Source organism: Wyeomyia smithii, chromosome 2, assembly GCF_029784165.1.
Source record: "Wyeomyia smithii strain HCP4-BCI-WySm-NY-G18 chromosome 2, ASM2978416v1, whole genome shotgun sequence".
Lineage (NCBI taxonomy): Eukaryota > Metazoa > Arthropoda > Insecta > Diptera > Culicidae > Wyeomyia > Wyeomyia smithii.
Genome location: NC_073695.1, coordinates 181784478 through 181807486, shown reverse-complemented (window position 1 = coordinate 181807486; position 23009 = coordinate 181784478). Strand labels below are relative to the sequence as shown.

General features: G+C 39.2%; 1 protein-coding gene and 1 non-coding gene across 2 annotated transcripts in view; one reads left to right on the top strand and one right to left on the bottom strand.

Annotated features, from left to right (window-relative positions):
* The window catches only part of LOC129724280 (Kruppel-like factor 3), a 342621-nt gene that overhangs the window by 214066 nt on the left and 105546 nt on the right, over nucleotides 1-23009 (bottom strand). Inside the window, exon 3 of the mRNA XM_055679014.1 lies at nucleotides 22122-22157. Coding sequence (XP_055534989.1) covers nucleotides 22122-22157 — 36 coding nt within the window. The remainder of the gene's footprint in view (nucleotides 1-22121; nucleotides 22158-23009) is intronic.
* On the top strand, nucleotides 3750-3820 carry Trnag-gcc (transfer RNA glycine (anticodon GCC)). The gene has a single exon. It is a non-coding gene; the product is annotated as a tRNA-Gly (tRNA).

Below are 23009 nucleotides of genomic sequence, written 5' to 3'. Positions count from 1 at the left end.
ATTTGATAAATTTTCCATGGAAGGCAAAAAAATCTACGACATGCGAGCGACCTTCCGGAAATTAACCGGAACATTCGCCATGGCGGACGAAAACATGCGTGTAGGCATGTTTTTGAGATCTTTCTTCGTTTTATTTATCATTTTCTCTTCAGTTTTCGCAACAAAAATTGTCGGAGTAGATCTTACGTTTCATGTTTGCCAAGAAATTTTCGATGGGATTAAGCTGGGGAATGTTTGGCGGGTTCGCCGTACCATATCGATATTCAGCCGCTCTATCTCCTCCAATGATCGCTTCAAGTTGTGCTTACTTCAGCAGCCTAGAGCCGTAGTGGCTCGTGCCGTATCAAGAATTTTCGTCTGTTTCGTGCGGCGACGTATGCTCTTGGATCGAAGCGTCCTGCGAAGGGCACAGTAGGCTCGATTTCCAGCATGAATACGTCGTTGGGCCTCCTTACTTGTGTAATTGTCGACGGTTACCAGTGATCTCAAGTATACGAACTCCTCTACCACTTTGAGTTCGTCGCCGTCCATGATCACCGTCCGTGGGAACCGTCCGTGTTGGAATCTTTCGAGCCTCTTCCTTGCATATACTTGGTTTTCGACGCATTTATTTCCAGTCCAACTTTTCTAGCTTCCACTTTAGTCTGGCGTAAATTGCCTCCGCCGTCGCTGAGTTTCTCGTAATAATGTACAGGTCGTCTACGAAGCCTATGAATTGACTACCTTTGCTGAAAATCGTGCAGGATAATCCATCTCCTTGTCTCAACCCTCTGCGCGCTTCGAAGGGATTCGAGAGTGTCCCCGACACGCACACGTAACACATCACTCGGTGACATTCAAGTTGTGAGCCGACACCCGATCCGGCCAGAACACCGCATCTTCGCTCATGGCATTTTTTGATGAACGACGCAACTTCCGGCAGGCACTTCGTACTATAAATTATCCTTGGAACTTGGTTCACAGCCAGTCCGGAGCGAAAGAGGGGCGGTTTTGACATCCCCTTTTTGCCTATTGTCAGCCACAGCAGCACCTTCTTGGGGAACTTTGTGTGTGAAATGAACTTTACCAAGGAGCTCACTTCCTTCGTGGGGGATATAAAATACGAAGTGCCCAGCTAGTCGTTGCCACTTAGGGTAAAGTAGGTTTCGTCGTTCATCACCACCGCCACGTCGCGATTCACAGGGAAAATCGACTTGACCTTCTTATTCGGCTGCTGCCGCTGCGGCTCCGAGACCAGTGGACGGGACTGCCACTTCCTGACATGTATGTCCATATTCCCCAGGTGTTTGGCCGGTTGAACTGACCTCACGGCCAAGCGCACGCAGCGATGTAGTCACTTTTGCCTCGGTCTTCCCCTTTAGCATCTTTCTACAGTGGCTTGAAAAAGTAATTTTTTCATTAATCACGTCTGGGCAATCTGTAAACAATTTTTTAGAAAGTCGAATTCATGTTTTTACTAATATTACATCGAAGACCAGCAATGGGTTCTGCTCATTATGATTTATGATCATTAATTAGGGGTATAATGTATAAATGATATAAACGAATTTTATGTGGAAATCTGTAAAATTTATTGCAATTTATTAATATATTTGAAAGGTTCTAGAAAAGATTTTTTACGACGACAAAATATATTAAAACATAATTAATTAGGCAATACAGTGATCACCCGATTATATCACACCCTAATGATTTTTGGCGTGATAAAATAGGGAAAGTGATAAAATCGGGAAATTTTTTAAATTTTATTTTTTTTATTGGAGATGTTAAATCAATAACTAAATACGTAAAATCAGTGATTTTCATTTTTTTTGGAAAATTTATCTGTACAAACATATGAAAAAAGCTGCAGTTAATTTTTTTATAAATCGATATATCTGAATAATGACAAAAGATAGAAAAAAGTTGTCAAGGGATGAATTTGAGAAAACTGTCTGAACTTTTATAAAAAAATATTTGAAAAATTCAATTTGAAATCCTGTACTGAAAAACAAAATTTCAAAAACAAAGAGTGACTATAAAAAATCGATCATCACTATTTTAAAAAAAAAAAATTTTGGATAGAAAATTCAGTCGCCTAAAACTTTTCTGAACAAACCTAAGAAAATAAAAACCTTAAAAAAATCGATGTGAAGTTGCAAATAAATTACAATTAAATTTTTTTAATAGTTCATGTTTTTGTACGAATTGATAAAATGAATTACTTGCTTTTTTGTAGCGCAGTACCATCAGCAAAATATTAGATGTTCTCACAACACTAAACTTTGCCGAAGACAGCATGCTGATATCTCTCACATATTGCAACCAGAAAAATCTTAAATTTAAAATAACGATTTTTAATACCTTCTCATAGAAAACTTTATGTTGCTTGCAATATGTAAGAGATAGAAACATGATGTCTTCTGTAAAGTTTCTTGTTTTGAGCTCACCCAATACTTTGCCTGAGACACCAAGCGTCTATCTTTATCTAATGAAAAAGTTAATATTCTATCTCACTTTTAGGAGGATTGATCACCCAGCTTTCTACATCAAAAGATGCGTTTTCAAATAATTTGCAACTTCTCCGAACATATTATACGGTTATAATAAACATTTGTATCACTATTCAATTATTCGCACGAAAACAGCAAAATGTAACATTATGCATCGGTTGAATTTTTAATGTAAACTACATCCAGAATGATACACAGAATTATGAAAAATTTCTTAAATATTGAAGCGTAATAGAAAATCAGTTCACTCTGACATTTTTTTAATGAAATGTTTTATGATGATAAAATCGGGTGAGAAATGTGATAAAATCTGGGCAGATAAAATCGGGTACTGATATAATCGGGTGATTACTGTATGAAATAAAGATGAAGCCTCAATAAGGTAGCGCTTACGTAACTTTTTGCCTAGGAATGATTTGAATACACATTACGTATGAGCTTCTCATCCAAAAAGGAAATATTTCAGCAAACTACCATTTTTTTTTGTTTCAGAAAATATTTTATGAATCAGTAAAATTGTGTAGCGAATATTGTTCAACATTGTTCTGATTTATATTAGCAATCTTTCGTATTCGTTTTAAGGCTTTATACTGTTTCATTTGCCTGCATGTCGTATACTGATTTCTTACTACTATCAAATGCAAGTGGGCGACTAAAATTTAATCGTAAGTTCCAAATTGAAGCGATGGGAAAAGTTCGAACTATGGAAGATAAGACATATTTACTATGCTGCTGCTGCTTGCTACCAAAAGGCAGCTCAGTCTTACCGAACGATTAAGCTTTGCCTGTTGCTTTACTGGCTGCTGCTGTGGCCCTAGAGACAGTAAGTACGATCGACTTTTTGCGTCTACTTCACCACTCCGTACGTAGATTTACGTAGCTTAGCATGGGAAGAACGCAAACGCTGCACGTAAAACAGCGAAAAGTAATCAACTAACAAGTGCAAACGAACGTTTGCTGCTACACTTGACGGGATACCTTGGTCGTACATAGTAGGTATGCATTCATGATCATGACGGTGGACAATGAAAACATAGGTCCACAGGTGGAAAGTGGACTTTAACCGCAAAGGTCATGTAGGGGCGATGATTCATATTCGAATGTTTGTTAGCAAAGTGAAATAGGTCCCAAGTTGGGTGCAGACTAAAATTAGATTCGTTGTCGCTTATGAGGAGCTTAATGTTAAAAGGCGAAATGAATTTATTTGTTAATCTGCATATAATCGGTGAACTTAACATGCTTAGAAAAACGTAACAGGCATCGGTGGTTCAGTGGTAGAATGCTCGCCTGCCACGCGGGCGGCCCGGGTTCGATTCCCGGCCGATGCATTTGTTATCTTTTTTTTGATCGAGCACTATGTTTTTTTTTTGAAAATTGAAAAGAGATGAATTTCAATTAAACTGACAACAAGGTTATCAAATTAATTCGATAATCCACGCTCGCTTAGCGTCAATCGTTATGAAACGATTCGGCGCAGAATGTTGAGCAACCAATTAAATGTGACAAATATCAATCACGGCGCCATTCTTGATTTTCCTGGATTAACCCTGTTAGTCCGTAGGCTTCAGTTAAATCTCGCTTCCAGTTCTTGCAGCTTAAAAGATATTTATTGCTTCTATGCACCTGCCGTACACACTGTACACAATTAATAGCCGTTCTCCTCGCAGGAGGTCTTAAATCTGCGACTGTTCGCACGCCTCGTTGTTGTAGCTGCTGGCAGCGGCAGCCGGCAGCAGCGAAACGGATAGGTGATGTTGTGGGGGGTGTACTGGTTAGGTTGTCCGTCGAAGCGTACACATTTGAGCCGTGCTCTTTTGTCAACGAATTGGCAACTCTCGCCAGCTCTTTGATCGACAGTTTAATTTATCTCGACTGCAATATCCGCAACGACCGAGATGCCGTCTGTCAATTAGGCGGTGGCGGCGTCGCACCGGCTGCAACAAAAAAAAAATGTCTATCCGATATCGCTTCGGCGGAACTTATCTTCAGTTCAGTAGGTTGGTTCGTTCCCGCGTTTGTGCAGAATCTGGTATTCAGACCGTAGCGGCAATTATGTTCCTGCGCTCAGAGCGAGGTATGTATTGCTAAGTCGGTAAACGAAAATGTGCCCACTTAAATCGGAACGGCAGCTATGTGTGTAACAACAAGAACTATTATTTAAATTGATTAGGTTTTGAACATGATGCTAACAACACTGCTTCAATACTGCTCCTGTAACAAATCAAAATATTTTTTTTTTTTGCAAATTAAATAAGTGCATTTTTTATGTTTAGAAATCAGTTTTTTACAAATTAATCCATAAACATTTTAGTACAGGTCAAAGTTTTTGAGATTATTATGCACCTACTTCGGAAAAATAACATTGGCATCGTACTGATTGAAACACTTGTGACTAATGGTTTGGCATTTAGCTGTTCAATTGTTCCAAAAAAAAATGACAGTAAATGACGTAAAATTCGTCAACAAAAGAAAGGGATTCTCCGAAGCCTCGCTTTTCGCGTGCACACACCAGTCCACCCGGCCGTTAGTTGTTTGCACTTTTTGTCTCTGCCTAAAGAAACGCGAAGGAGGTTTTACATGAAATATTATTGGCTGCCATGCGGCGACGATCGCAAGTGATCGATCGTATAACGCAAATATATGTGAACCCCCTTTTTCCTTCTTGCTGACTGATGGTAGACAGCAGGAAAAGTTGTGTCGGCCTCTAATGTAAGCCAAAGAAGATCTTGATACAATCTTGCGCGTTTTATTGAGCGATTGCAATCGATCCGGTGGGTTATAGAAGGGGACCAATTTCGCAGCCAAGGCAATTACCATCGGCGAACGGTAAATGCTGGCTGTTCCTTGATGTTTCTTTTGGCGCTAATCGCGTACTCCTGGGTTGGTACGCAGACACAATCCCCTCAAGCCCGTCGGATTATGTGCGCATCGGGCAGGCCATATCCAGCCTGTAGAACATGGGATCAAAACCACAATTGTTACAGTTGTCAATCTGATATTCATGTTTAGTCACCTCGTGCAACGCTAAAAGCTTGAACACTTGCACACTCCGCTGCCATAAATCAATCTGTCAGCCCCTCTTAATATCCTCGTTGACCTGAAACAATCAAAAGGATTTGAGGTGCACGAATTCTAGCCCAGCGAACACGGACACAATCGACCTTGCCGTGATCTAATATTTAAACTGGACGTGAAACGTGGAACTTTTATAACCGCACGTTTGCCTACATTTTACAGAGGCGTAGAGCACAGGTCGATTAGTATGCCTGTTGGTTTTTTGTTGTTGTTGTTGCTCCGGACGTAGACCGTGGTCAGGCAATTAACGCCAACACTAATCATGGTGCATAGTAAAACGCATAGTGAGACACATGGCGGGCAAAATATATACTCTAGGTGATAGTCGGCGTTTTATTTGTCCAGCGTGGTCCTGTTGTGCAGTACTGGTCTGGTTGGCACCCATCTAGCATATAAGCTTGCGAGATTTACACAGTAAACACACGCACCTTCCCTCGATCAAATTATGGCAAATGACGAATCGCTAAGAGGCACGTAAAGCTCGAGATAAAATTCGATTTTTACCAATCTTGCCTGCGGCTTGCTTGCTCGACATCGGCACCGGTAGCGGGTGCTCGTTCTCACGCCGGGTTGCACACTGATGACTGCCATGGCCAATGCCATACGGCGCACACTGCTGCTGCTGTTCGGTTCTTTCACTGACCATCACCGTCGCATTTCGGTACCTGTCGGTCAATGCCGAAACCGACCGACCGATGTTACCTACTGATGAATGCGGTAATTCCGTGAAGCTGAAAATTGTGCGAAGGCCTGCGCTAATGACTCCCATTCCGGTTCGATGATGGCTACCGGGCTGATTTTACTGGAGTCCATTAGATGCTATGCATTTGTCTGAGAAGCAGAAAAAAATGGCAACTAGCTGAGAATTTTATAGGCGAACGATTCACGAAAGCACATCCGTGAGTCTTGATCTTGAGACTGGGTGGCTATAGCCTTCGAATTTCATTCTTTGATGAGCTGCAAATTATTATAGGGTACAGACTATTTTTCGGTGGCATTGAAGATACGCTCAATGATCTGATGGACGCGGAGTTGCACGCTGAATGACAACTTTTCGAGGAATATGTTGAACTGGGTTCGTCAACATAATGCCATTGACAACAAGATTTCGAGCTTCACTTAAAACACACACTGTAGGGGTAAACAGGGTAAGACCGCCCTGAGGGGTAAGACCGCCCACCGTAGTTTTACTACCAAGTTATAAAATCATTGAAAAGTTTCTTTAACGTGTCTATTACAGTATAATTACATAACATTTTGCACGTTTTTCTGTTTTGATAGTGCACGAACGGTCGCAGAAATAATTAAAAACAACCTTTCAACTGGCAAGCAGTCAATGCGCTATTGTTTTGCGGCAACGGGACTTAAGGTTTTTCAGTCTAAAAACCTATTGTTTTGTTCGTGAATATACGTTTAATCGCTTGCCTGAATCTATCTTCTTTCGGAAATATCAAAGGCCGTGAGTAATCTTGTAATTTTGACTACTTTTTCGGTCAAATATGAAAATGTTCCACTGGGGATAAAGTCGCCCACTATACAAGGGGTAAAACCGCCACGAATCCAACTGCTTGTTGTTTTACTTCAAGACCCAAATGCCTCGACACTACAAAGGGAATATTTACAGGATCAGTAAAGCAACTTCAAGCCACATAAGACATCGATGTTAATCGACCATTTTCGATTTGGTTTAAGCTTTTCTAGTAATATATTTTAACAAGACTTATTTTTGAAAAAAGTAAACCTGTGTGAAAATGGTTTTAATGAACCAAAATAATTTTAGAGCCAGGACGGTGTGTTTGATATGACGTCTCCGGCAGAATTGAAAATAGTAGTTTTTTACTTTCGAAAAAAGTACACACTCCAAAAAAATTTAAAGAAAATATATAGAAATAGAATTAAAAATATATTTTTTTTTCAATTTTTTTTGAAAAAAACATGTTTTTGCCTGTAAAATCTACAAAAGGTAAGCTAAAATTTTATGGTTGTTGGATCATGGAGTAATAGAAATATTAATAGCTCAATTTTTGTGAAGGATTTTTTTTGACGGTTTATTTGGTGTATAGAGTCGTTGGTAATTTTGTTCTTCAAAAAAAAAAAAAACATAGAAAATTGAAAACATAAATAAAAGAAATAATAATTATTAGTATTTTTCTATACATAATAAGTCTTCAAAAGAATCATACAGATAGGTTTAATGAGTTTAAATTTTTAGCTTAAAGATAGGTATATTATGAATTCAATATCTTGAAAAACCCCAATTCTGAAAAATCTATTTATTTTGAAAACCAAAAAAGTTACCTAAACATTGATTTGAACTTGAATAATCAGAAAACAAAATAAGTTAAAACTTAGAAAAAAATTTTTTTTTCAGATTTTTCACAGTGTATATTTTATTCAAAAAGAAAATAAATACCATCTACAACTTTGTCAGAGACACTATACCGATAGAATCAACCGTTTCGGCCCTAAAAATATTGTTTATCCTCAAAAAATGGTGGGCGGGCTTACCCCGCATGAAATAGATCTGCACATTTTCAATGAATTTTTAAAATTAAAAAAAAAGCTGGAAAATAAACAAAAATATTTCAGTTCTTATTTTTTAAATGCGGGTATTGAATAGAAGAACCTCTTAGCGAAGAAAAAATGAAATTGCAGCCGCAACTTTTCTTTCCATAAACAGAATTGCTTAAGAGGGCGGTCTTACCCCGCTTACCCCTACTGTATTCTCGTACATGGAACGCTCGATGGTGGTAAACGGAGAGAGGTAAATTAAGGTGAATTTTTCAAATAGGGGAGAACCGTACAAGACGCACCAGTTGGGTAAGATGGCCCATGCTATTAATTTCCCAAAATACTTACACATGTGGCTTTTTATGACGATATTCTTCGCTTTTCTCATAAAAACCCAGCTTCTCTATAGTTCTCATATGAAAAAGTGTACCATAATGATCAAAATACTAAAAAAAACTGTGCAATTGGCTGTGGTTCTGTCCAACATGTAATTATTCATGAATTTTATTTAAGCTCTTATGATTAACTGACTTGTAAATAATACAAAAATTTATGGTTTACCTAACCTTTACATTTTTGGAGTTTATAATACTATGAGTATTTCGAATTATTCCACTAACCTTCGTTAACTTTTACCTAAAAACAATTAAAACTAAAATTGGGGCAGAATGCACTATGAAGAGCTTGCAGGAGATTGCTTGACAATTTAGAGCATGTTCCATTATTTTTTATTTTACTTTCGAGACTTCAAGCGCTTCTCACTTCGCGTGCTGATTTCTGCTAGTGGCATATTAGCCTACTGCTTTGGAGCATACTGACCTTTGTTGTGGTGCGTTTTGGTCACAGGCTTGTTTGGCGGCAGTGGTAATTTTTACCAAAAAAGACATTGAAATTGAGTATTTTATAACAAACTCCGTCATAAATATATAATAAAAAGATCCTTCAATAATCCTACACGTTCAATGTCGCTTTGAAATGATTTGAAGCGCTGTAAATCGCGCCAATGCTTAACTGGTGCGTTTTGTACAATCCTCCCCTACATTCCATTATGTTAACAATTTTTAACTGTACGGTTCTTCAGATTTCTTTGCGTTGTTTCTTTTTATGTAAGATTACTTCTTGCTTTAATAAGGGGAAATACTGTGAGAATTGTAATGAAGATGTGTCATTTTCAAATGCACTATAATCTTGTTATCACTGAATGGATTTTGAACACTAATATTTTAATCGAAAGGTAGAGGTTTTCCTAAACTTGTGATGTAATAATTTGCATACCTTTGCAATAGTATATTGACGAAATGTTGAGTAGGATATCAAATATTTTTAGTTACGATTCGCAGCATTCAATCAATTACAAGTTCGCTTTCTGTAGCCGCAACAGGTTTGCTGATATCCTTTTTAATAATAATTTTTACTCTACACTTACCACCATAGTGGTAGAATGGATTTCAAAAAACCAAGTCTTGATCGGAAGTTCATGCGTTCTCCAAATATTCGACATGAAAATTAGTCAACTATTGTAAAGTTGAAGTGAAATACACTAGAGTCGCTTTTTACGCGGGGAATACGTGGCGCGTGAAAGGAAACCGCGTAAATTTCGGAATCCGCCTAAAAAAACGCATAAATTTCGGAATCCACGTAAGAAAACAATACCGCGTAAATTCCAGAATCCGCGTAAAAATAGCCGCTTAAAAAGCAACCTTAGTGTACAACTAATTTGAATTCGAATCCCGTCCCAGACAGTCGATTTCTATCAAAACATGTTTTTGAGAAATACCAGTTTGAACTCGAATATTTTATAAACTACACCAAGTTGAACATTATGTAGGATCAGACAACAAAGTCTATTGGGGTCATATCAAATTGTCCTAACACCAGCCTTGAGCTAAGTTCGTAGTACCTACACTAAAGTCACTTTTTACGCGGGGGATACGTGCCGCGTAAAATAGTAGGAGGACCACCCTCCAAGACATGACCGCATAGTTGACTCAGTTCAGTTTTTCAAATAAATCTGAAAAAGCGGAGTGTAGAGTCCAAAAATAAACAACGTAATACTGTCTGATAGTGGAGGTGGTTACGAACTTTCCGACAAAGCTTCACCTTCAAGACTTCAAAATAGTCTAGGCTCATAGAAGCAAATATTAGTTGACCTTTTGGGATATCACAGCAGGCAGTTGGTGTCTACTCATGAAGTCTGTGCCAGGCGTGCTCGCATAGGATTGGTACATTGTTGGTGAAAATTCGACCTTGGAACTTTTATGAAATTTTAACTGTTTAACAATGAAGTGATAACGATAACTGAAGAAACACAAAATTGACCATCATTTAATCAATCCAACGACATATTGACTATTGTGAACCATCATGTGGTTACATCAGTATTACCGTTAAAAATCTTTCATTCCAACGTTACACCTTGGTTTTAGTTTTCGCAGAATGTATCTCAATATAGTGCGGTTAGACGTAGTCCTACGTCAAAAAACCGCGTAAATTCCGGAATCCGCGTGAAAAAACCGCGTAAATTCCAGAATCCGCGTAAATTCCGGAATCCGCGTAAAAAAAACCGCGTAAATTCCGGTATTCGCGTAAAAAAACCCGCGTAAAAAGCGACCTTAGTGTATATGCTTGTGCACCGTCTTGCTGGAGCAAATAGTGGTTATCTCCGAAAAGTTTTCTATGACTCGGGGCAACAATTGAAAACCAGTAGAAACTTATTGTCTCTTGCAGCTATCTACAATCGATTACATATTTCGTGCATTGCGTGGTTACTTTAGGCCAAATAGTTTCTTATCGGGAAAAATGAGCTCGATTATGTATTACCAGTTCGAATTGGAACGACCTATGTACCCACAACTGACAATAAGCTCATGCGACACCTTACGGCTGGTGAAGAGGCTGTTGAGTTCCCGCGCCTTTAACCAATGAGCTTCATGAAGATATCACTCACTGCATGCCCAAGCAAACGAAAACACTATGACTCAGCCTCCGTTTATATGTTACTCGGTACCCAGAGTGAAAGAGAGAGGCCGAGAAAAGACCTATGCTCGAGTGGGACAGCCTAGGGCATCGAAATGCGTGCTTATATATATATATATATATATATATATATATATATATATATATATATATATATATATATATATATATATATATATATATATATATATATATATATATATATATATATATATATATATATATATATATATATATATATATATATATATATATATATGTACCCACAACTGACAATAAGCTCATGCGACACCTTACGGCTGGTGAAGAGGCTGTTGAGTTCCCGCGCCTTTAACCAATGAGCTTCATGAAGATATCACTCACTGCATGCCCAAGCAAACGAAAACACTATGACTCAGCCTCCGTTTATATGTTACTCGGTACCCAGAGTGAAAGAGAGAGGCCGAGAAAAGACCTATGCTCGAGTGGGACAGCCTAGGGCATCGAAATGCGTGCTTATATATATATATATATATATATATATATATATATATATATATATATATATATATATATATATATATATATATATATATATATATATATATATATATATATATATATATATATATATATATATATATATATATATATATATATATATATATATATATATATATATATATATATATATATATATATATATATATATATATATATATATATAAATATAATATATATAAAATAACCCGCGTAAAAAAAGACCCCAGTGTATATATATGTATATATATATATATATATATATATATATATATATATATATATATATATATATATATATATATATATATATATATATATATATATATATATATATATATATATATATATATATATTTATACTGGGGTCTTTTTTTACGCGGGTTATTTTTATGCGGTTTTTTCATACGCGACTTTTTTTACGCGATTTTTTACAATAACGCGGATTATTTTTACGCGGTTTTTTGAAATAACGCGGATTATTTTTACGCGATTTGGAAGATTATTTTTACGCGGTATCAAATATATTTAGTATAAGTAAATCCAATCAAGCAAAAATCAATCGTATGGTTCATGACAATAATATATTCTGTTTTATTAATCTCAATAATGCATATTTTTAATATATTTGCTGTTATTATCAAAAAATATGCAATTTCCGTTGATTCGGGAAGAAGGAACAAAACTGCATTAATAATTGTATAACGATACGAGTCAGGGTCGTTGCAATTAGCTTCCGATGAAGGAACGAAAGCTTAAACATGTGGCAAAATTATTATAAAAAAGTTATTGTCATGTTCTTCAATGAATTTTCATGTTAGAAGCACTATAAACTCATATTGTGTATTTCGTTACCATTTTTATATTATTTTCAAAGTTTATATTTACTTACGTGCCATTATTTTTAATTGGATCTTATTATTGAATGGAGTTTTTTTGCGCGATTTTTTAAAATAACGCGGTTTTTTAATACGCGGATTTTTTCAACGCGGTACAAACAACCGCGTAAAAAAGACCCCAGTGTATATATTTTATAGATAGTGGTTTCTGTCCAGCGGATAAAATATTTCGGTTCGGTTGTTGAAATTTGAGACATTAGAATTTAAAAGCGCGAAATCAAAGATGACTAGAACAAGATACCGGACTTTCAGTTTTTGCATACATTTTGCCCACGACTGGGGGATTCGGTTCCATAGATCAAAACAACAGGTGTTGGGTATTGACAATCTCAACACCTCTCCGCTCAATATCCCTAACGTGCTAGTCCTAGTGTGGCACGATGTTTCTGGAACAAATCTACTGGCAAGCCCTTGGTCATCACGCCTGTGACTCGCTCGCTGGTTGGTTGGTACACGGACGAAACGATGCCTAACATCAACGTGCTTTAGGCGGCCAGTGTTCCGCTCTTCCTCGACCGTGTTGATCGTAGATTGGTTATCTTCGTAGTAGACCTCTGGGCTCTCCGGTTCCATAGAAGACAGCAAAATGGTAAACTGCTTCCCAGTTAACCAGCCCACACACCCGGAAGACGTTTCTAGTGAGCGAACGTCTGTCCACCGGATTGTTCGCCCAATCTGCTTAGGGGAAAGCTTTCATATCCGGTATTGAATCATTCACTGAGAACACCAGACTGAAGTCCAATGTTTCTCTGATACGCCCAATACCCTCTTGGCGTGTATCCAGTGCAGTTCCGTAGGACTCCTTTGAAATTGACTCAGGTCTGCTGTCTGCAGCACACAGGTCCGGTCTTGACGTCACACTGTCGGGCAGAATCCAGAAAAGTCGCGACAAAACTCAAAAAAATGAAATTCAGTTTTCATGCCTCATTTTATTTTCTACTTGTAGTAGACATGTTATCGACTGGAAATCACGATATTTTACTTTGAAAAATAATTAAGAAAATGTGCTAGAAATTATAGCCTATAATAACGTGAAAGAGAGGATTTACAAGGTTTGTAAAATGGAAGAAAATATTTTCACAGATATTTTCCAGTAGGGCATGAAAATACTTAGAAATTAATTAGCTAACTCATATGATCCTCATAAAATAGAGTATAAACTAAAAGGTAATGTGATATCAAGACAGTTTTGTTGAAAATAGGTTCGAAGGAGGCATAGTATTTAAAACAAGATTTTTTGTAATTTTTCCTCATTTTCGGCAACATGAAAAACATAAAGTTCTACGTTGTTCTGCTATGACACTGTTATTGTACTAAAATAAAAGGTATTGGCTAGTACTAAACCAAAAATCAGCTGCTACTGGTTGCGACTTACCGAGTAATTCGAGTTTTCGCAACGATTGTTTTTATGTCAATTCATGTAGAAAATCGTTAATCAGCAGGGTCCGTATCGATGTTTTCCTACAATAGGCTTTGCTGAATGCCGGTGTATGCAATACGACCATAATTGTGTTCGGGGGTCTTTCAAAACTGACGTCCAGTAGTATGAAGACCCCTGAGAAATAATTATTAGTACTAGGAAACAGTTTGTTATTGAATGAACAGTGTCTTAAACAAAAGTAAGCGTTTAGTATCTATGCCAAATAGAATAAAATATAACAAGAGGAGCTCTAAGAAAGGGAATATGACCAGCTAATCTTTAATTGAACAATGTTCCTATTTGGAATATTTTGTCACTAACAATAACATTGAAACTATATTTTATATTCTTCCTGAAAAATAATGACAAATCATAGATTAGCAAAAAAAACTATACAAAAGCAACTAAAAACTTCCAATAATTCATTTCATGATGACTCGGAAATTCGAATATATTTGAAATTGAAACATATGTACTTAAGTCCCAACTATGATTCATTTCTGAAATTTTGGGTTTATGAATAATGAAAATAATTTTATCTCGTCAACGGTCCGTCCTACAGTTGTAATATGCTCGACAACTTTATGTCAATTGATGATATAAACAACTTTCCCGAAGAAACAAAATGGCTGGCACCATTAATTCAGAAGATAGATGCCAGCGCCATCTGTGAAAAAAACATTAAAGCTGCCTGAATACATTTTTCAAAAAGATGTTTTTATGGTGAACAACATCGCCGAAGACATGAATACTGTGGAAACAACATTTAAGGAGTTATGAGGTTTTGTCGCGCCAACGGACCAATTAGCCCCACTGTGCGTCAGTGTCACGTACGTAACACAACCGATCAATTCTCGGTCTGGTTCCTCAGTACGGTCGGTTGCCTCTCCCTTCATCAAGCGTAGGCGACTCTAAATCGACGTTGATGCTGGGTCGCAGTCAATCATGTTGAAATGACGCAAAATGTTTTTGAGGAATTCACTCTGGATGATTTGAAAAGTCTTTCATGTTCATCTTCTCAAATTCGCTCTACAAGCATTGCTTCTCTGTTTCAAATGCCTCCAGTTGACGGCCTACCACAAGTAAGTCATTCATGTATAGCACAAGGATAACTTGGCTGCTTCCGGTTTCCTTTATGTAGAGAAATGGATCGCTCAAACTTCTGGTGAAACCGAGTCGTTCTAGAAAGGGATGCTACCTTGCATTCCAGACCCTTGATGCTTGCTTAAGGCCGTACAATCAACGTTTGAGGCGGCACACTGCCACACCATCCCTACCTTGTGCGCATCCATAAACATCTCTTCGTCCAATTGCCCGTAGAGGGAGGTAGTCTTCATGTCCGTCTGGTGCACCGCCATCCTCAGCTTGTTCGTTACAGCAAACAAGGTGTCCAGATGGGCAACCGGGGAATAGATTTCACCATAATTGAATCCTGCTTTCTGGCTAAAGCCACCAGCCACCAGCCTTACAAGGTGAGCACTCTTTCCCATCGGATTCGTTTCGCTTCACCTTGAATAGTCCGTGATCGGTACGCATCTTCAGAAGCTTGACTAACGTCCACGTTTAATTCCGCTCGAGAGAATCCAGCTCGTCTCAGACAGCTGCATTCCACATCTTCTAATCTGGTCGCTTTTTCATGTCCACTAGCGAACTTGGCACATAGTCAACGTAACTCGTCGCATTCATGGCGAACCCATTCATGTCGTACTACGCATGCCAAGCCGGAGGTTTACGGTTTCTGCTTGTTCCGGGACTTTACTTCTGTAGCAGGTAGTACCCAGCGCCTGAGACCAAACTTGTGCTCCATACCTGAGTATGGATGTAGTCACGCTTGCAAGCACTTTATTCATTATGCGTGACAAAGTCGTGGCTACGTTGCTCGCAAAGGTGAGCTCGTCGTCGACCATCACTCCTACGAGCTCCAGCTTCATAGAGCATCGAGTCTTCTACGATTTTAACTGAAAGTTCAGCTTTCAACTCGACCTCTTTTGTGGCCTCGCCATAGTCTTCTGAGGTTATGTCGTCCGCAAAACCAACAAGGGAGGGAGCTTAAGTATCAACACACCGTCATACATAGTATTTCACAGCACCGGGCCCAAGATTGAAACTTTCGGTACTCCTGTGGTGACTGGGACACATATTTCACCCTCGTTAACAAGTATACGATTCTGGAAATAGTTTTCCAAAATCTTATACAACGACACCGGTATGTTAAGACTTCGTAGCGTGAGAGCTACAGAGTTCCAACTGGCGCTATTCAACGCGTTTTTCACGTCGAGTGTCACGATTGCATATTAGCGGATGATCCTCCTTTTACGTTGGAGTGCTATCTTGGTTGTCTTAGCAACAGAGAGAATAGCATCCACCGTAAATCTACCCCAACCGCTTTCACTTTCCGTGAATCTCACCAGTCTATCGAGGCCCATCTTGTCTGCCGTGTTTAGCAGACAGTTTGGCATTGGGTGGTTTCCCGGCCAGCGGCAGCAGGACCAGTCACTGTCGCGTCTACTTTTCCGGGAATCGGCAATCATCTAAGCATTTCTGCATGACCGCCTTAAACAACATGGCCAGGTGCGGGATACCGTCTAGTTCCGGCGCTTTGCTCACCATCAACGAGTTTGCGATATCAAAGAGTTCCATGTTCCTAACTGGTGGTCCAACAATCGGAGGCCAGGGATTTGGATCGTGGCGTGGAAATAGTTTGTTAACTCGCTGTCGACCGTTCGGCCGGTACTGACTCTCCTCTAGTCTTGGCCATCACGATCCTGCAGGCATCACCCCCCCGGATTCGTGTTGACGCATAATCTGTTAAAGCAGGCTCGTTTGCTTGCTGTAATTGCGCTCTTGAGCGTAGCTTTCGCAGATACTTGTGGTCGTTATTAGTGTGACCGACGTCTACCCTCCAGTTCGTGATCATCGTCTCGGGAGTCCATCCTGCTGGCCCGTCGACTGTTTACGGAAGCTTCAATAGGTTGGGCTCTAAGCTCATTCGACCCTATGAAGTCTCCTGGTCCAGACGGCATACTACCCATCTTTCTACAAAAATCGGCCGCAGCTATCATGTCCGAACTCATCAACCTCTTCAGAGCCAGCTTTATCCTGGGCCATATTCCGGATAACTGGCTGAAGGTGAAGGTAGTGTTTATCCCCAAAGTTGGAAGAAAGGACAAAACCCTACCTAAAACTTTCAGACCCATAAGTCTGACTTCATCACTTCTCAAGTTGATGGAGAAAATAATGGATAAATATATCCGTGATGAAAGACTCCCCGCTGAATAGGAACCAACATGCCTATCAAAGCGACAAGTCAACAGAAACTGCTCTTCACAGCTTAGTGACGTTGATTGAAAAGTCCCTGAGTTACTAGGAGTCGGCGCTATGTGCCTTCCTTGATATTGAAGGGGCCTTCGATAACACGTCCTTTGCATCAATTGATACGGCTCTCTCCAATAAGGGGATCGACCACACTTCAAGGAGCTGGATACACGCAATGCTCTCTAGCAGAGTGATCACAGCAACCTTGGGGGATTCGTCTGTAACACTGTCAGTGATCAAGGGATGCCCGAAAGGAGGAGTTCTCTCCCTCTTGTTACGGTCACTAGTTGACGACGCACTTCTCAACAAGCTTCCACAGCTTGGTTACGAGGTCATTGGATACGCCGATGACATCGTCCTCATCGTCAGAGGTAAAAATGACGCAACTCTGTCGAGCCGAATGCAAACGGCTCTGAATACCACCATGTCATGGTGTTTACAGGAGGGTCTAAACATAAACCCCTTAAAAACAGTTCTAATTCCATTCGGCAGACGAAGGAAGATCTCCATCACTCCTCCAATACTGAATGGAGTTAGACTGGGCTTCAGCAATGAAGTCAAATACCTCGGAAATATTCTGGACAAGAAACTGAACTGGTCTGCACAACTGGATCATGCCGCTAAGAAAGCGATCTCAGCGATCTGGGCCTGCAGAACTCTGTTCGGTAAAACCTGGGGACTGAAACCAGACTTGGCACTCTGGTCTTACAAGACCATTGCCCGACCAAGAATCACCTATGCTGCCCTAGTGTGGTGGCCTAAGGTGAACAAAGTGACTGCGCAAGCCAAACTCAAAAAAGTTCAAAGACTTGCATGTCTTTCGGTTACCAGCGCTATGCGAACAACTCCAACTGCAGCCATGGAAGCTATGCTTTGCCTACTACCTCTACATCTTCATGTGAAAAAGGAAGCAGAGCTTGGCGCTCTAAGGTTGCAAAGGTGGAAAACTATACTTGAAGGGGACCAAATCGGCCACCTTCGCATACTTAGGGAGTTCAAACTAACTCCGCTATTAACCACAGTCTCCGACTGGATGGACTTTAGGACCAACATGGATATTCCATATAGAGTGATTGAAACAATCCGCTCTATGTGGAACAATGGAGGGCCTAATCTTCCCTGGCATCGTCAGTTTCTATACGGATGGCTCGAAAATGGGATCCCTAACGGGATCTGGTTTTCAAGCAAGTCTGCAACGCAACTACAGACATGCGAAAATCGGTATATTCTCGGACAGTCAAGTAGCACTACTAGCACTTAAGTCCGTCAAATGCGCTTCCAAACTAGTTTGGGCATGCATTGAAACTCTACGGGAACTTTCCCGACAGAATTCAGTTTTTCTGTTTTGGGTGCCCGGACACTGCGGAGTAGAGGGTAATGAACACGCTGACTACCTAGCAAGACAGGGATCAGCTCAGCGGTTTATTGGCCCCGAGCCGTTTCTGGGTACGTCCATTTCCGCTATCAAAAGCGAACTACTAACTTGGGAAGGGCTAGAAATAGTATCCCAATGGCAACAGGCACAGGCTTGTAGACAAGCTACACAGTTTATCTATCCGAACCCTGGAACCGCCAGAAAGCTACTTAGTCTAAATCGTAGTGACCTACGGATAATCACGGGACTCCTCACCGGACACTGTCCCGCTTTTTATCATTTAAAGAAAATCGGCGTAGTGTTGAACGACACCTGCCGATTCTGCAAATCTGAACCAGAGAGCTCAGAGCATTTACTTTGCTCTTGTGGAGCTCTTGCTTCCTCTAGGTACAACTTCTTAGGAAGTTACCTTTTAACTCCATACCAAGTGTGGAGCTCTAATCCCAAACAGGTAATTAGTTTCATCAACTATGTTGTACCTAATTGGGGTACAGGTTTACAACAAAACAGCTCTACTCCATCAATGAGTACGAGCAATCCGTAACCTGTGCACAGCAATCGGGGCCCGCCACAAAAGACAATCAGCAAGAATGTCGCAGTGGCATTTCAGTACCCAGTGCCCTTCAGGCATACATTGAGCAAAAAATAGTGCTAGTTCGAGCAGTTGGCGTCTACCTGATAATTCGTACGGTTGTATACGGTCTTTGTAGTGAATTTTCTTTGCCGCCTTGTGTATGAAGGTTTAATTATAAATCACAGCAATTGTCAACACATTTTTTTTCTTCATCTATGTCAACACATTTGTAGCGTTACGTAAAGCCAGCGTTTGAACATTTCACCATTCTACTTTTTACAATTTTTGACTGCTGATTTGATAAGAAAAAACATGATGCAAAGTCTATATTAGAGTGCCAATAACTTAAATGGGAAAAAAGTAACCAGAGAATTACAAAAAACCCTACACAAAATGTTTACCTGTCCGAAAAAACACCCTGGTCTACACCCAAGTCTGTATCAAATATTTTTTGTGGATTATTCAGAATATTTTATTAATGCTTATCGGGGAGTCTAATGATAATAATCTACGCCCAAGTCATTTCACGGCATTTTACTAAATGATACTTGAACCCTTGTAAAAGCAGACTCTGTAATCTTGCGGCTGGCATCAATAAGATTATTTTGAGTGAAAATCTAATGCCGCAGTGATTGCTTTTAAAATTTAAGACCACTATACAGCTGTATTGCCCACTTAAAATAAAAGATTCTTAAGTGTCTTTTCAGAAATCACAGTTTATAACAGTAGTTTTATCACTGGATTCGGATGATATTTAATTGATGATTTAAATTCACATTATTTTGATGATGATTTAAATTCACATTATTTTGATCAGGTGCTCAGTCGGTTGACCTGTTTTATAGCGGGATTTACATTCCTTCTCCTCAATTAAAGGCACCTTCTTAACATCCAGCTTAGGAGTCGTAAATTGCGTAAGAAAAGAGGCGATATTATGGATCTAACATAAGCAATAAACATTACTGATAATTGCCCTTATCTACAGCCGATATCAAATTAAGCTATAAACTATGAAATATGGCTTCTCTCATTTGAATAGTGTGCCGTTTTATTTTCACTAGCTCCCGGTATCTCCATTATACGTTGTAAGATCCTAGGCCGTACACTGGAAACTTTTCATACGAAGAGATCTCCCCGGGATTAGCGGCACTGTGAAAAAAAAAATCACGAGAAAGACCATTCTCATATAATATTGCATTGTGCAAAGTTGTCCATCCGGTACAAGCATTGGAACGGTTTATTAATTTACAACGTTGTCTGTAAGTTTTATATAGTGGATCTGTATCAGATATTTATTCATAGTTTGCACCTCGACTCAGGTGATGGGCAGAAAAATCGTACGCCTGCAAAAATGCAGGCAATTTATCAGCCGGTGCAACGGGTTTGGTGAATCCGGACTATCACGCGAACCGAAAAGCTCTCACCTATATCATTTACGCTTGCGTATTTGAGAAAAGCAAATGCATCAGGTGCAAGTCCTCTCGATGCGAAGGAATCGGTAGATACGAGAGCAGAAGAGCGATCCAACCTTTGGCGATGTATGTTTTTTTTCGCTAAGCTGTTCTTTTTCCCGTGGCCCAAGGAACGGTGCGATGCACGGGCAGCAGCTCGGTACATCTGGTACGTGCATAATTAAGATAATATTTATGAGCACGCTGACCTGTTGTCCACATTGATGAGTGGGCTTAAACTGCGCATGCCACTGATCGCTCTTCGATGATTTACTGGCCGTAGAAGCACTGCCACGCAGCATCTTAACTGGTATCACTGCTTCAGATTTCGTCACTTCTGTCGTATGACTTGCTCCTGAATCTAAACTGTTCGAAATTATTCTCGAAAACTTTCATTTACAGACTAACGTAGTATTCCAATCAAGCGCATAGGAGTATTCTGAAAGGAATGTTGTTATGAAGCATATGTTGGCAAAGCTGCAGCGGCTTTAATCAGTGCAATTTAAAGTACAATTGCGAAGCGCTATAAAATAGTTCGTTTGCTCCGATAAAAAGTGCAATGAAACCGTAAATGAACCAGTGAAATCCAACATTTTTCTGAATTACTAGCTTTTCGGTTAATTAGATAATAGACAGGTAATCTTCGTGGCAATTTTCCACTTGTTGATTATGCAAACAGTGCAATTTACTATTCAAATACTAGTTATAAGGCTATGATTTCATAAAAACGCGCGATTTAATTTGATTTCTGCAATGTACAGAGAACACAAACAGCACAATTTTTATTGCACTTAACAAATAAGGAACTATGTTTTGTGATCTCATTACTGGTTGTACTAGATTATTTGTATAATAGAAGGAAAAAATCTTTTAATGAAACTCAATCATTATTAGACTGGTCGTTTTCCCTTTCAGTCTAAAAGCTTTATCATACATCTGGCATCGTAACTGTGTAACATGATTTACGTCTATCCGCAACGAAAATAACCTGTTCGATGCAACTGCAAATTCCCATTCGGTTTTACGTTTTTCAACAAGGGGAGCAGAAAAAAAACAAATTATAATGCATTTAATAAAGGTGGTTAAAAATCCTGTGGCATTGGCCACTTCTGTGTAGATTTATACGACTGTCTGCTGTACGATTCTCAGCCCGACTGAATCGGGAGGAACAGTACAACGAAGGCGAGGTGCCACTTATTAATAGCTACTTAAAGATATATTGCACAAATACATGTGATTATTAGCAATCGCCATCCCGGTGATAAATGTTCGACAGATAAAGTGCGAAATTCGAAAATGATAACCGGCTTCGCTCCTTTTATTACAGTTCGATTTATTTTAATTAGGTGTTGGCTGTTTCCGTTTCAACACCTGTAGTAAGCTTTTAATGTAGCAGAACAGAGCGCAGTACAAGGTGAGAAAACGCAGTGTTCACGGTTATCGCTGGATGCAATACATGCAAAGCGTACGTTAGAAGGTAGAAATAATTGTCGGTAGAAGTTTTATATGCCTACCTCCTTCGCAGACAGAGGGTCATTGCCAAGTCCATTCTGAAACAAATGAATACAAAACATTGATTAGTACGTAGTATTTGCTGGCGATGATGCATCGGAAATGTAAAGGTTGAATGAGTAAAAAGTGTTGTTTTGACATATAGGCACCAGACAAAAAGCGACGCCTAGCATTAACATGGTTAAAAACGCGGCTTACCACATGTAGTCTTTCAACCGTACATGAGCCCTTTTCTGTTCATTACATTTGAGGATTAATAAAGAAAATTGTTTCAGTTTGGACAAAATTTTTCCAGATTGTTGAATTTCGCATCATATATTTAGTCAAAAAAGATTTTTGCAAGTCCATTTTATGATTATGTTATAGTTGTCTTGTTTGCTCTCATTACACACCAGCTTTGGTCTCTTGAAGAAAACTCTCTGTGGCGAACTTTCGTTGGTCACTGAGCAAAATTCACAAACCGCATTATATGTGCTATTGAGCGGAAAGAAGCCAAAGGACTCACATTTTTTTCACAACATTTATTTGACACGGCACAGTACAAAAAGGACTCACTTATCTTTTATCAAAGAATCCACAGCTTGAAAATTACGAGACCACACAATGTCTTTCATTGGAATTACTTTAGACTTAGGGTTGTATTCCTCGGGCACTGAGGGTATTAAAAAGTAGGGGTTTGGAGTCACGGATTTCTGTGTAGCCACTTTCCCAATTCTCCCTTATCCCACGAGGTCTGTCAATTGACAAGCGCACTTTGCCGCGAAAATTAAAAAAATTAAAGCAAAATTATCGAGCTTAGAGAAGATGGTTATATTGTTATTGAAGATATCGAAGCCCATTAATAAGTGATCCCTTAATATGAAACGCATTGTCGCAGCTGATGTTTTTAT